The sequence below is a fragment of the Asterias rubens genome, chromosome 2 (assembly GCF_902459465.1).
Source record: "Asterias rubens chromosome 2, eAstRub1.3, whole genome shotgun sequence".
NCBI classification, from domain to species: Eukaryota; Metazoa; Echinodermata; class Asteroidea; order Forcipulatida; family Asteriidae; genus Asterias; species Asterias rubens.
In genome coordinates, this window is record NC_047063.1 from 23,557,779 (window position 1) to 23,570,489 (window position 12,711).

At 38.9% G+C, this 12,711-nt stretch overlaps 1 protein-coding gene across 1 annotated transcript in view; it reads right to left on the reverse strand.

The window, feature by feature from the left end:
* Nucleotides 1-702: 702 nt before the first annotated feature.
* The window catches only part of LOC117307083 (quinone oxidoreductase-like protein 2 homolog), a 36,777-nt gene continuing 24,768 nt past the window's right edge, over nt 703-12,711 (reverse strand). The window contains exons 2-10 of the mRNA XM_033791739.1: nt 10,993-11,155; nt 10,283-10,379; nt 9,339-9,397; nt 7,759-7,827; nt 6,618-6,727; nt 4,772-4,853; nt 3,612-3,793; nt 2,652-2,880; nt 703-2,040 (exon numbers count right to left, since the gene is read on the reverse strand). Of these exons, the coding sequence (XP_033647630.1) occupies nt 1,969-2,040; nt 2,652-2,880; nt 3,612-3,793; nt 4,772-4,853; nt 6,618-6,727; nt 7,759-7,827; nt 9,339-9,397; nt 10,283-10,379; nt 10,993-11,155 (1,063 nt within the window). The 3' untranslated portion in view covers nt 703-1,968. The remainder of the gene's footprint in view (nt 2,041-2,651; nt 2,881-3,611; nt 3,794-4,771; nt 4,854-6,617; nt 6,728-7,758; nt 7,828-9,338; nt 9,398-10,282; nt 10,380-10,992; nt 11,156-12,711) is intronic.

Consider the following 12,711-nt stretch of genomic DNA (forward strand, 5'->3'; position numbering starts at 1 on the left):
CACAAAAATAATTATGCAAGATTTTAATGAGAAGGCTGTATTTTACCTAATATGATTGACCTGGGCTGAAAATATTTACACAACAAAAAAATGTTAAATGAGGAGACTTTTTGTCGCTTTTATTTGAGGCTTTTTTCGTGCGGTTTGAATTCTTAGAGAGTCAACGCACTATCTCCAAGATGGTGGGGTCCAGTGATATCACAATGTGTGTTACTTTTTCCAGATGAACTTTATTAATTGAAAGTATGTATTTTTCTAAAGAGTGACCAGATGTGCATGTTAATTATCAGAGCTAATAAAGTGAATCGATATGGTGCTATACAAATCTATATTGAACAGTTTCTATCTTTGTGTTTTAACAAATAGTTCTTATATAGCCCTTTTTCTTATCTTTTTTGCTTATGGTTAGCAGTGCTATCAAATGGGAACTCATGCAGTTAAAACTAAATATCAACCGCTAAGCAGTTCTATTGCGTCCCACAAGGGTCCTTAAGGACTCCTTTTCCTTTGTGACAAGAACAATATCCTTTGTGATGACAACAATATCCATTGTTCTTGGCTATCCATTGTTCTTAGTAAAGAGAACAATAGAAAAAGACCAATGAGAGCCTTGCCCTGCGTGAGAGGAACACCTTATCTTATTAAAAAAATCCTATTGGAAAGGACCTCTGAAATAAAATAAAAAACACACCTCATATAAAATAGTTATCAAATTTATTTAATTTTGAATCTGTGAAAATTGAAGCATTAATACAAAAATACATTTGATAAAATAACTTATCATTTTGCCTGTCCAACCCCAGTCATTAATTGTATCATAGTGCCTGTCCAACCCCAGTCATCTTGAGCCTTATCTTGAGCCTTTAAGCATTAATTGTATCATAGTGCCTGTCCAACCCCAGTCATCTTGAGCCTTATCTTGAGCCTTTAAGCATTAATTGTATCATAGTGCCTGTCCAACCCCAGTCATCTTGAGCTTTATCTTGAGCCTTTTTTAAAATCATTCCTGAAACAATGTTCTTTGGAGTATGTGGCAACGGCCGCCGAATTTGCACACAGCATCACTCGCATCACTTAACTGTACCCTTGCAGGTACGACTCCTTGATGATAAGATGCACTTATAGTTTAGTGTCTTTCATCAAGACCACTTTGTGTCACGACCGGGACTCAAACCTCCATCCTGATGACTCGGACATCAGAACTTGGGTTGGTCAAGACCACTCAACCATGACCGCATTCCATAGTGTTCTATTTATATGGTTAATACGTAAGCGTAAATCTTTTGTAAAACATATTTGTACACGTTCACAAAAATACTTTTTATATAATATATTAACCAAATATTCATTGCTATACATTTCTGAACCAACTTAAATTATACAGATTCACCCAGGATTTTGGGATTTGAAGAAAATGCCCAATAGACCACAGGTATTGAGCCAAGAAATTAATTCCTCTGGACTCTAGAAATTTTTTTACAAGACCCAAAAATACATTCTCACTTGTACTTGCTAGAATCTCAGCAGGAAGTTTGGAATTAGACCTTATCGCTATTACCCATTTAATTGCGCAAGCGCTAACTGTTGAATGAGGTGCATGTTTCTCTAGTTAGTAATGAGCGCTAGCTAGAGAAGCATGCGCCTCATTCAACGCCTACATCGACCATACCAAGTATTTGCGATAAGGTCTATGGAGAGCTTACGTACAAATCTTCAAAAGTATGTGTCGTAAAAAAACACTTGAGGAAATGTCCATTTGTTGTGTAACCAGTCTGCAGTCGATTTCACGAAACTTTACGCAACTGCGCAAGTCCACTTGCGCACTGTTTATGGCGTAACTTGTGCCATAAACATTGCGCAAGTGGACTTACGCAATGCGTAAAGTTTCGTGAAACCGGCCCCTGAACTCTTGTTGGTAGACCCTAGTGGGTATTGGGAGCCCTTGGATTGGTCAGGATTTTGATCTCATTATTTCCTCATCGTTATGACAACCTTGCCTGTTGACTTTCGTGACATCATAAGCTTGAACGCTTCATTGACCTAAAAACAAGGACAAACAAACAAGCAATAAATTTAAGATGTCTGGAATTTGAAGTGTGCAATCACACTAGTTTCGTATTCCTGAGTCGCTTAGCATAGTGAAGAGAAATCAAAGACAAAATTGTCCACAGTATTTTATGAGAAGATGACAAAATAAACGGACAAACAGCAAGCAGATTTGAAAAATTTGTAATGTGAAGTGACACTACTGTAATGCAGAGAAGTTGATGATATCAGCAGTACTCCTGTTAACTAAAGTAAGCGCTATGTGAGCGGAGTGGAGTGTAGAGTTGCACAACGACTGAAGAAAACACTTGAAACAGTTGTATGGGTCTGTTCTTCTTTTATTACAAGTTGACTATAGCAATTGTTACAGAGGTGCTAGACCTAACTCGTAGGTTTCAGAGGCGAGTCTCTTGTATTTATAAGTGAAAGTTAAAGGAGTAGTCGAGGCCCAGAGTGAAAGTTGGGCAAATGTAATAGAAGTTGGTGGTGGGTGAACTCTTGATTTAGTTGTCTTCTCTCAGTTCCACCATGCAAAGTTTCAAATCCTACTCAGTGTGATGTGGCTGAGAGTTTCTAATCAGCAGAGTTCATATTTCTAAACTCACCTTCTCTAACGGGAACGTCGCACAAACATGCGGTTTAATCTTTCCTTCCTCGAAGAAACCGATACAGTCCTCCACAGACTGCCTGATGCGGGGCGGATCGTGCATCCGGTAGTTACCCCAGAACAGACCCAGGGCTGAGATGTTTTTCACTAGGAGGATGTTGGCTGGAATCTTGGGGATCTCTCCGCTGGTGAAGCCGATGATGACGATGCGACCCTCCCATGAGATGCTAAAATGGAAGAGAAGGGGAAAGCACAGGAGGAAAAATTTTATGAAAAAACTTTGCGGAAAATGTTGCAGCTTGAATAAATGCCCACAACCAGTGGTGTGTCATTGCGCAAACACTCAACATGCAAAAGTTATGTACACTTTAGTCTACACTTGGCCCAGAGTCCATCAACTGTCAAATTCCTAATACTTTATTGACACCAAAGAAGTTCTCAAAATGTCAAAATCTACGCTAAAAAAATCATAAAAAATATTTTGTGGTCTGGCCAGAACATGTATATATGGTCGGATTAAATTACTATAATGTGACCCTAGTTAGTTAAATTCTGGTAAAATTTATGTATGATAATGAAATTTGGTCTCTCTGTGCACGAGATGAGGGTGCTACAAACGGACCTGGTCTGTGTGCACACGTACATCCATGTGGCGCCCGACAGCACCATGGCATCACGTCCCTAGTTCGATAAAGTACAGCAATTCCCAACGTAGTACCTCCATTTTGTTTTTAAGGAGGTTGCATCTCTGTCTAATTGCAGTATAAGGTGGTCCCCCAAAACTTTAGAGCAGCTTCAAGGTTCTAGAGCACCACTTCGGATCAAACCCGTCCAAGCCCATCCATTAAGTTGCTTCTATGTACACCCCAATTCCACACAGTTTAAGCCGGGTCGGCTAATTTCTTTTATGATGCAATGAGAACGAGTTCGGTATGATGGAGCTTTTACACAGACTCACCATCTCAAGCAATCTTTGAAGATGTCCCCGCCCACTGCATCCATGATGACATTAGCTCCTCGTCCCTTTGTCAGTTCCTTCGTCTTGTCCCTGACGCTCTCCACCTTGTAGTCTATGGCGGCCATGGCACCCTTGTCTGTTACCAGCTTACACTTTTCTGGTCCCCCTGCAGCACCGATCACCTATGTTGGGTAAAAGACGGAATGACAAATTCTCAATCGCTATTCGTTTTGTATAACTACATAACGTACGTACTTCCTTTTGCATTTGTGGGTAACATTGCATTCAGACATTGACTACCATTTGTGGGCGACCGCGAGTATCACAAATAAATAGGGTTTCGCAAAAAATTCTCTTTCATTTGTTTCGACCCCTTTTTTTATGTGTACTTTTTGTTGTACCATAGAGTGATTTATCAGTGATATGTGTAAATTTGTAGCGTTACAGTATTAGTTTATAAACCATTTGTTTGTAGTGGGTGTGGCCTTCAGTGGAATAGCACTTGGCACTAGTGCTTAAAATAGAAACCCAGAACTTCACACACAAACAACATGTCAACAATCAATAATGTACACGGTCGTGATTTCCTTGCTTTATGTTTACTCACATGTCCTGGCGTTTAACTGAGGTCTGGCGCGCCTACATGGGGAACATGTGAGAGCCAGCTAGTGTTTGACTGTTTGTCTGAAAACGGGTATTTTGAACAAAAGTGATCTCATAAGTGCGGACTGGTATTATCATATTACAGGTTGTGATAGTCTTTGGTACCCGTGACTATGAATTTTACATTGGACGGCATGCACGAGGCCAGTGGTTTTAGTGATGGGCCAGTAAACTCAGATAAGTCTGACTGTCAAGTTTTTTAATTGGTTATCAATATACTTCACTGTGTAACAGCTTGAACAGAAACAATTGATGTTCAAACAATGACTTTGAGTTCATATCTTCTCATCACACAGATGTCTTAGTGCATACAAATGCATTTTGTTAGCACTCCAGATTTGTTTTTCTCATGTTGATTCGGGTCTTTTACTGACAGATCTAGCCCAGTAGTCTTGTGGATTTTTCTCCCAAACTCCAGCCCTGTAACTTGTATTTAGTGGAGTGGAGGCGCCATTACTTTTGTCAACCACTAGTTTGAAATGTATTTGCTACAATACCTTAGCACCAAGAACATGAGATGCCAGATCAACTGTAGCTAGCCCAACCCCTCCAGCCGCAGCAGTCACAAGTACTGTCTCACTGTAACAAGTTTTTAAGAAGGTCATAAAAAGTGATAATAATTAGGTATATATTTGATTTTGTTAAAGCGCATAATAGTAGCTAAATCAAGGTGCTCTCTACCTAACAGCATTTTGATCCTTGATCATCAGGAGACCATTCCTCTGACTTTCTCAACTCCCTCGGGAGCACACAACCCCCAAGTTGCTTAGCCCGTCGGGGTTAATCCAACACAATGCTCTCAGCTCTCTCAGGTTCCCATTTATACACATCTGGGCCCAATTTCATAAAGCTGCTAAGCAACAAAATTTGCTTAGCATGAGATTTCTTCCTTGATAAAAACAGGATTACCAACCAAATTTCCATTTGTTGCATATTGCGTGTTACTGGTATTCAGCTGTTGTTTGTTTATCCTGAAAATCATGTGGAAATTTGGTTGGTAATCCAGTTTTTATCAAGGAAGAAATTTCATGCTAAGCAAATTTTTGTGCTTAGTAGCTATATTAAGGTGGGCCCTAGTTAAAGAGCATTTATGGTTAAGTACATGTATCTTGCTCAAGGACTTGAGTGTTATGACCGGGACTCAAACCCACACTGTGATGAATAAACCACCAGAACTTGAGTCTGTGGCAATAGACGGCTCAGCCACAACACATCATAATAAATATTGGGGCGGTGATGATGATCATATAAAAATAATTGAGCTTTAATGAGTTCAATGAGTTCGTTGAGTTATCTGGCATGAAGGGTCTGCTTTAGAATAAAGGAAGGTGCTGGGTTTGAGTCTAGAGCCCATGGTGCCAAGTGAACCCCTTACACAAACGTCACACGTACACGTAGCTACTGCTTGGATCGAGTGGTTTTTTTTAAATGAATGTGCAACGTTCTACTGTGTAAATTTGTTTTCTTTTATCTTAAGTGCACTTCTGTAGATTGTTATTAGCTGGGATCCATGGGAGATCAGTGAGTTTTTTTTTACTGAATGGATTTCCCAGGATAAACAAGAAATAAATAAATAGATAAATAAATAAATAAATACTGTCTGGCACAATCGCCATTGGGGGAGGCACTTGATCGATTGCTGAGCTGGAACACAATGTCACTTAAAATACACACTCCACTGTATCACACACAAGGACATTGACTCCCAAATTGGCACAACGAAGATTGTAATGATGAATGACGTCAGGTTTAATTAGGTCAATTGGAAAGCACCGAGGTGTCTTGAACAACCTCCAAGATGGGTTCCATTTAAAGGCAGTGGACACTATTGGTAATTACTCAAAATAATTGTCAGCATAAAACCTCACTTGGTAATGAGTAATGGGGAGAGGTTGATAGTATAAAACATGATGAGAAACGGCTCCCTCTGAAGTGACGTAGTTTTCGAGAAAGAAGTAATTTTCCTCGAATTTGATTTTGAGACCTCAGATTTAGAATTTGAGGTCTCGAAATCAACCATCATAAGCACACAACTTCGTGTGACAAGGGTGTTTTTCTTTCATTATTATCTCGCAACCTCGGCGACCAATTGAGCTCAAATTTTCACAGGTTTGGTATTTTATGCACATGTTGAAATACACCAACTGAGAAGACTGGCCTTTGACAATTACCAATAGTGTCCAGTGTCTTTAAATGAATTATACAGCAACAAAAACGGACCATTAGCCAACAGAGGTCCAAAGCCATGCATGCACACAGGAAGTTACGATAATTATGGGATTTAGTTATTGTTTCTGAGAAAGCTTAGAGGAAGGGGGAGGGGGGGTCGGTGGATTGACTCACCCAGGCTGTGTATTGGCTCGTCTGGTCAAACCCATCCAGGCTGTGCCGTAAGATACTGGCATGGCGGCCGCCTCCTCGTAGCTCATGGAGTTTGGGATTCGATACAAATCCTGAAAGTGGAAATCAAAACACTGCAAATAATCTCCATAGAATCTATGTGTTGATTACTAAGGGCAATGGCAAAGTTTTCCTGGTCTAAAATCTGTCTCATACATGCTCTAGTGTGCAGCTTTGAAATAGCTGATACTCACAGAAATTATTACATGGAAGGAGTTTAAAAGATGGGGATGGTCCAATCTGCCAACACCCCCAAAAAATTAAAAACAAAACAAACAAAACAAACTAACACTCCATTGCAACAAATACACCAAAAGTTTTTTCTTTCATAGTTATCTCGCAACTCCAAAGACCAATCGTGCTAAAATTTTCACAGGTTTGTTATTTTATGCATATATGTTAAGATACAGCAAGTGAGAACACTAATCTTTGACAATTACCAATAGTGTCCACTGGCTATAATGTGGTTATGTATAAAAAATATATCAGTTGTTATGCACCAAAATTTGAATCTAAGAAACATCACTGCAGAAACACGTCTCAAGTTGTGTATTCCTACTATGGATGCTTCCTGCATGGACATATTCGCTACTGATTTTCAGCAATATCTCAAAAGCGCGACCTAGTGAAAGGAACACGTTGCCTTGGGTCGGTCGAGTTGGTCTTTGAAAAGCGTTTGTAACATTTTGTTATAAAATGTATATGGGTAGACAGATGTTTTAAAAGTAGAATACAATGATCCACACAAACATGCCTCGAAATTGCACGGCTTTCCTTTTACCTCGTCGACTACGGTTGGCCATTTATGGATAAATGGCCGACCGTGTTAGTTTGCAAAGTAAAAGGAAAACCACGCAATTTCGAGGCAAATTTGTGTGGATCATTGTATTCTACTTTTAAAATATCTTTCTAACCAATGCATTTTATAACAAACGGTTACAAACGCTTTTATAGACCAACTCCCCCGATCCAAGGCAACGTGTTCCTTTAAGGTTGATTGCAGCTCTATGAAATTAAGCCCTGATCATGACTTTAGCCGATGGAAGCATCCTATTTCAGCAGAGTATGCCAACCTAATACTTACATCTTCATAGGCCAGGCACTGCTCACTAAAACCAGAACCCAGGGCTAGGCATCCAACCACACGATCACCCTGAGAGACAACAAACACACAAATATAATCATTTCATTTTACCATTATTATTATTTATCATCATTGGTGTGTCCACAATGCAAGCATGGCAGCCAAAAAGTCAAAATGCGGATGCATACATGTACATGTACATGTACATTGCATTGTCAAGTTTTGATTTGAAACTAATTCAGAAGAAGGCACTGGAAAACTTTGACACACACAAAAGGTAGTTTATAACAACATCGAGCCAGTTAATGGTTCAGACAAATAACAAATATAATTCAAAAGGTACTATTAATAGGTTAAGCTATTTCTGCTGGTTCTACATTTGACACTCATTTGCTGGTCTGTTCAGCAGAGTGTGGGTTCAAGTTTGCTGGTCTGTTCAGCAGAGTGTGGGTTCAAGTTCGTGTCATGACACTTGTGCCTTTGAGAAAGACACTTAAACATAATTAACTGTTTCAAAATAGTTGAGTAGGTAGTGCACTCTGCTATATAGCCAGGCTCTTAGTGGATGATACCCATGCCTACATCCACACAGACTGTGAAGGGGGTAACCCTGTTTCAGGAGTAGGTGGCTCCTAGTGGATGATACCCATCACACAGACTGTGAAGGGGGTAACCCTGTTTCAGGAGTAGGTGACTCCTAGTGGATGATACCCATGCCTACATCCACACAGACTGTGAAGGGGGTAACCCTGTTTCAGGAGTAGGTGGCTCCTAGTGGATGATACCCATCACACAGACTGTGAAGGGGGTAACCCTGTTTCAGGAGTAGGTGACTCCTAGTGGATGATACCCATGCCTACACCCACACAGACTGTGAAGGGGGTAACCCTGTTTCAGGAGTAGGTGACTCCAAGTGGATGATACCCATCACACAGACTGTGAAGGGGGTAACCCTGTTTCAGCCCAAGAAGTAGGTGGCAATATGCCCCTGGTGATCTGGGTCGCCAGCCCAAATGCTGTTAAGGGTAGCTCTCACCTTGATGTGCTGCTGGCCTTGTGATGTTATGCGATTTTTCATTAAAGGCAGTGGACCAAAAAGAGCTAATGAGATTTATGTTTAAAGGCACTGGACACTATCGGTAATTGTCAAAGACTAGCCTTCACAGCTGGTGTATCTCAACATATATACATAAAATAACAAACCTGTAAAAATTTGAGCGCAATTGGTCATTGAAGATGCGAGATAACAATGAAAGAAAAAAAACACCCTTGTCACACAAAGTTGTGTGTGTTAAATCTGAGGTCTCACAATCAAATTCGTGGAAAATTACTTACTTCTCGACTCGAAAACTATGGCACTTCAGAGGGTGCCGTTTCTCACAATGTTTTATACCATCAACCTCTCCCCATAACTCGTCACCAAGACAGGTTTCATGGTAATAATTATTTTGAGTAATTACCAAAAGTGTCCACTGCCTTTAAATAAATAAATAAATAAATAGCCATGGAAGATACGTGGCTAGAGCAATATAATCAATAACTATTACATGTATGTTAGTAGTTCTCAAAGAAATCCATACCTTCTTGACTGAGCTCACTCCATCTGCAACTTCCAACACCTCACCAGCCACTTCATTTCCTTTTAAGACACAACAAGAAATCACCAAGCAAGTTATTTCATGCATCTTGAGAGAAGACATGTATTTAAACCAGAAGAGGCTGGTCGCCTTCCGGTCAGTCCGTTAACAGCGGCCAGCAGCCACCAACCCATCATTACCACGCAGTGAAGACCATTTTGATTGGCAAAGTGTTTGTTCGAGTCCCTGTCTTGACACTTTTGTTCTTCCAGCAAGCCACTTGACTATTACTGGCTGCTGAAAGCTCCGCAGCACCTTTCAAACCCTCTCTTAAAGGGAAGGTACACGTTTGGTGAAAGAAAAAACACCCTTGTCGGCCGAATTTGTGTGCTTTCAGATAAGGATAAAAGACTTCTAGCTAGAAGTCTTTTATTATTTTAGTGAGAAATTACCCCTTTCTCAAACACTATGTTACTTCAGAGGGAGTCGTTTCCCACAATGTTTTATACGATCAACAGCTCTTGAATGGAGTTTTACCGAGTCAGTTTTTAAGTTAATATTTGTTTTGAGTAATTACCAACCATGTACCTTCCCTTTAAAGGCAGTGGACACTATTGGTAATTACTCAAAATAATTATTAGCATAAAACCTTTCTTGGTCACAAGTAATGGGGAGAGGTTGACAGTATAAAACATTGTGAGAAACGGCTCCCTCTGAAGTGACATAGTTTTCGAGAAAGAAGTAATTTTCCACGAATTTGATTTCGAGACCTCAGATTTAGAATGTGAGGTCTTGAAATCAACCATACAATGTAAAAGCACACAACTTCATGTGACAAGGGTGTTTTTTCTTTCATGGTTATCGCAACTTTGACAACCAATTGAGCTCACCAAGTGAGAAGACGGGTCTTTGACAATTACCAATAATAAATTGTGAAACTCGCTTACCTGGTATGAATGGTAATGGTGGTTTGACCTGGTATTGGCCAGCTACTGTCAGTATATCGGCAAAGTTTATACCGCATGTGTGGACGGCTAAACGAACCTGAAACAGAACAGTGAGGAAAAAAAGTCTTCATCAAGTATAAAACCTCAAGGGAATTGTTTTATAATTTATTTGAATACGTATTTATTTTGTTACTTTTTTCTATGTACATGTAGCTTTTTGAAAGGGAAGGTACATTTGTTTGCAAAAAGTCTTCATCAAGTATAAAACCTCAAGGGAATTGTTTTATAATTTATTTGAATACGTATTTATTTTGAATACGTATTTATTTTGTTACTTTTTTCTATGTACATGTAGCTTTTTGCATAATTTGTAATGTAAATTGCATAATTTGTGTCTATTTATGTATACCGCAAACCTTTCTATATCGTTTTTCCACCATGCAAAGTTTCAAATCCTACTTATGTATAGATTCACGAATAAAATAATAAAAAGAAATAATAATATGTTCTACATGTACGTCACAAGCAACAAAAGCATCAATTGTTATTAAAGCTTTCGTATGCTCTTTAACTATCAGGAGATCAGATTAACTTTTTTGTTTTCCAAGTAAATAAAATATTTGAGATGAGATGGCTGTAGTTATAACGCTGAAAAAAAAAATGAGTTCTTACAATTAATTGACTAATAAAAAAAGAACTGGCATAATCACCTGGCCATCATCAAGTTGTTCAGCAGACGGTACCTCGCTAATAGTTAGAGGTTTTCCTAATTCATTACACACAGCTGCACGGTGGGTATGCTGGACACCGGCTACCTCATGATGACCAACGGCACTGCTCGTCTGCAACGAGGCTCTGCAGATGATCTGGCTTCTAAAGAGAGAAACCACACATAGAAGAAATTAAATTCAACTGCCTTACACAATGGAGGAAGTTACCTCCATGGTTAACAAAATCAAGTCCCATAAAAGTACCAATAGTGTCCAGTGTCTTTAAAGGCCATGGACACTATTGGTAATTACTCAAAATAATTATTAGCATAAAACACTTGGTAATGAGTAACGGGGAGAGGTTGGTACATGTAGTATAAAACATTGTGAGAAACGGCTCCCTCTGAAGTGACATTATAGTTTTTGAGAAAGAAGTAACTGATTTCGAGACCTCAAGTTTAGAATTTGATGTCTCGAAATCAAGCATCTGAAAGCACACAACTTTGTGTGACAAGGGTTTTTTGTCTTTCATTATTATCTCACAACTACGATGACCAATTGAGTTCAAATTTTCACAGGTTTGTTATTTTATGCATATGTTGAGATACACCAACTGTGTGAAGGCTAGTCTTTGACAATTACCAATAGTGTCCACTGCCTGTAACAAAATCAAGTCCCATAAAAGTACCAACAGTGTTCAGTGTCTTCAAGGGTATGAATTATACCTCGATCCATGGAAATGCTTTCATGTTGAAATCTGCCTGACGGTGTTCTCATGTTTTGCATCAATTTTTTTTAATATTTTTTGTTATTACAATCTTTGCCTTTTTCCTTTACATTTTATTTCCTTGTTTTTAATTGGCAAAAAAAAAAACACAGGCCAAAAAATAAACACGTGTAATTTGTACCAACATTTAAAAACAAAAAACAAAATTAGCATAAAATTTCTTGTTATCAAGCTTCTGTGATTAAAAAAAAGGGGTTTCTGTTTTGTGTGAACAGTCGTGTTGGGTTATGTATCTTTAGTTGTGCAATCAAAACTAACAGCAATGATTTGTGGGGTCATGTTACATCATTTCCTCAATTTAGACAATATTTCAGCCTTCCATCTCTGGAGGATTAGAGCTGGTACAAATTTTACGATCAATCAACTGAAAGATAAAAAATAATAAAAATACTAATACTAGTTGTTTCCGTTTATACCAATACTGTGACTATAAGCCTCTTTCAGGGTCCCTTGCTAAATGTAGTATATTGTAAATTTTTACAAAATATACCTTGTTGCCACTTCATACCTTTGGGACACTTCGTAATATAACCAAATTGGTCCCTTTGTAGCATGGGCGCGGGGTACGAAGTGACTATCAGCTGAGTCACTTTTGTCATCTCCCACCGGTCATGTATTTATATTATTGTTTATAATTTATACGTTTCTCTTACGTTTACTAGCTTATCCTTATTTGTTTAAAGTCAAAGGTCAGTGCACGCAGCCAATCGCCTGCGGGCATCTTAGGAATTTGGTTTAAGGTGTGGCAAGCCCTATTTTCTAGGTTCATTTCTTTTCCTGGTTTCGTTTGGTTAACTTCGCCGTATTTTTCTTAGTCAACCCCAGCTAGCTTTCATCGCCGTTTTCGTAAGTAGTATTTTCTTCATTGTATAATATTTGATGTCACTCATTCCGATTGTATTAAAGTATTGGTTACTGTAAAATTGCTTCCT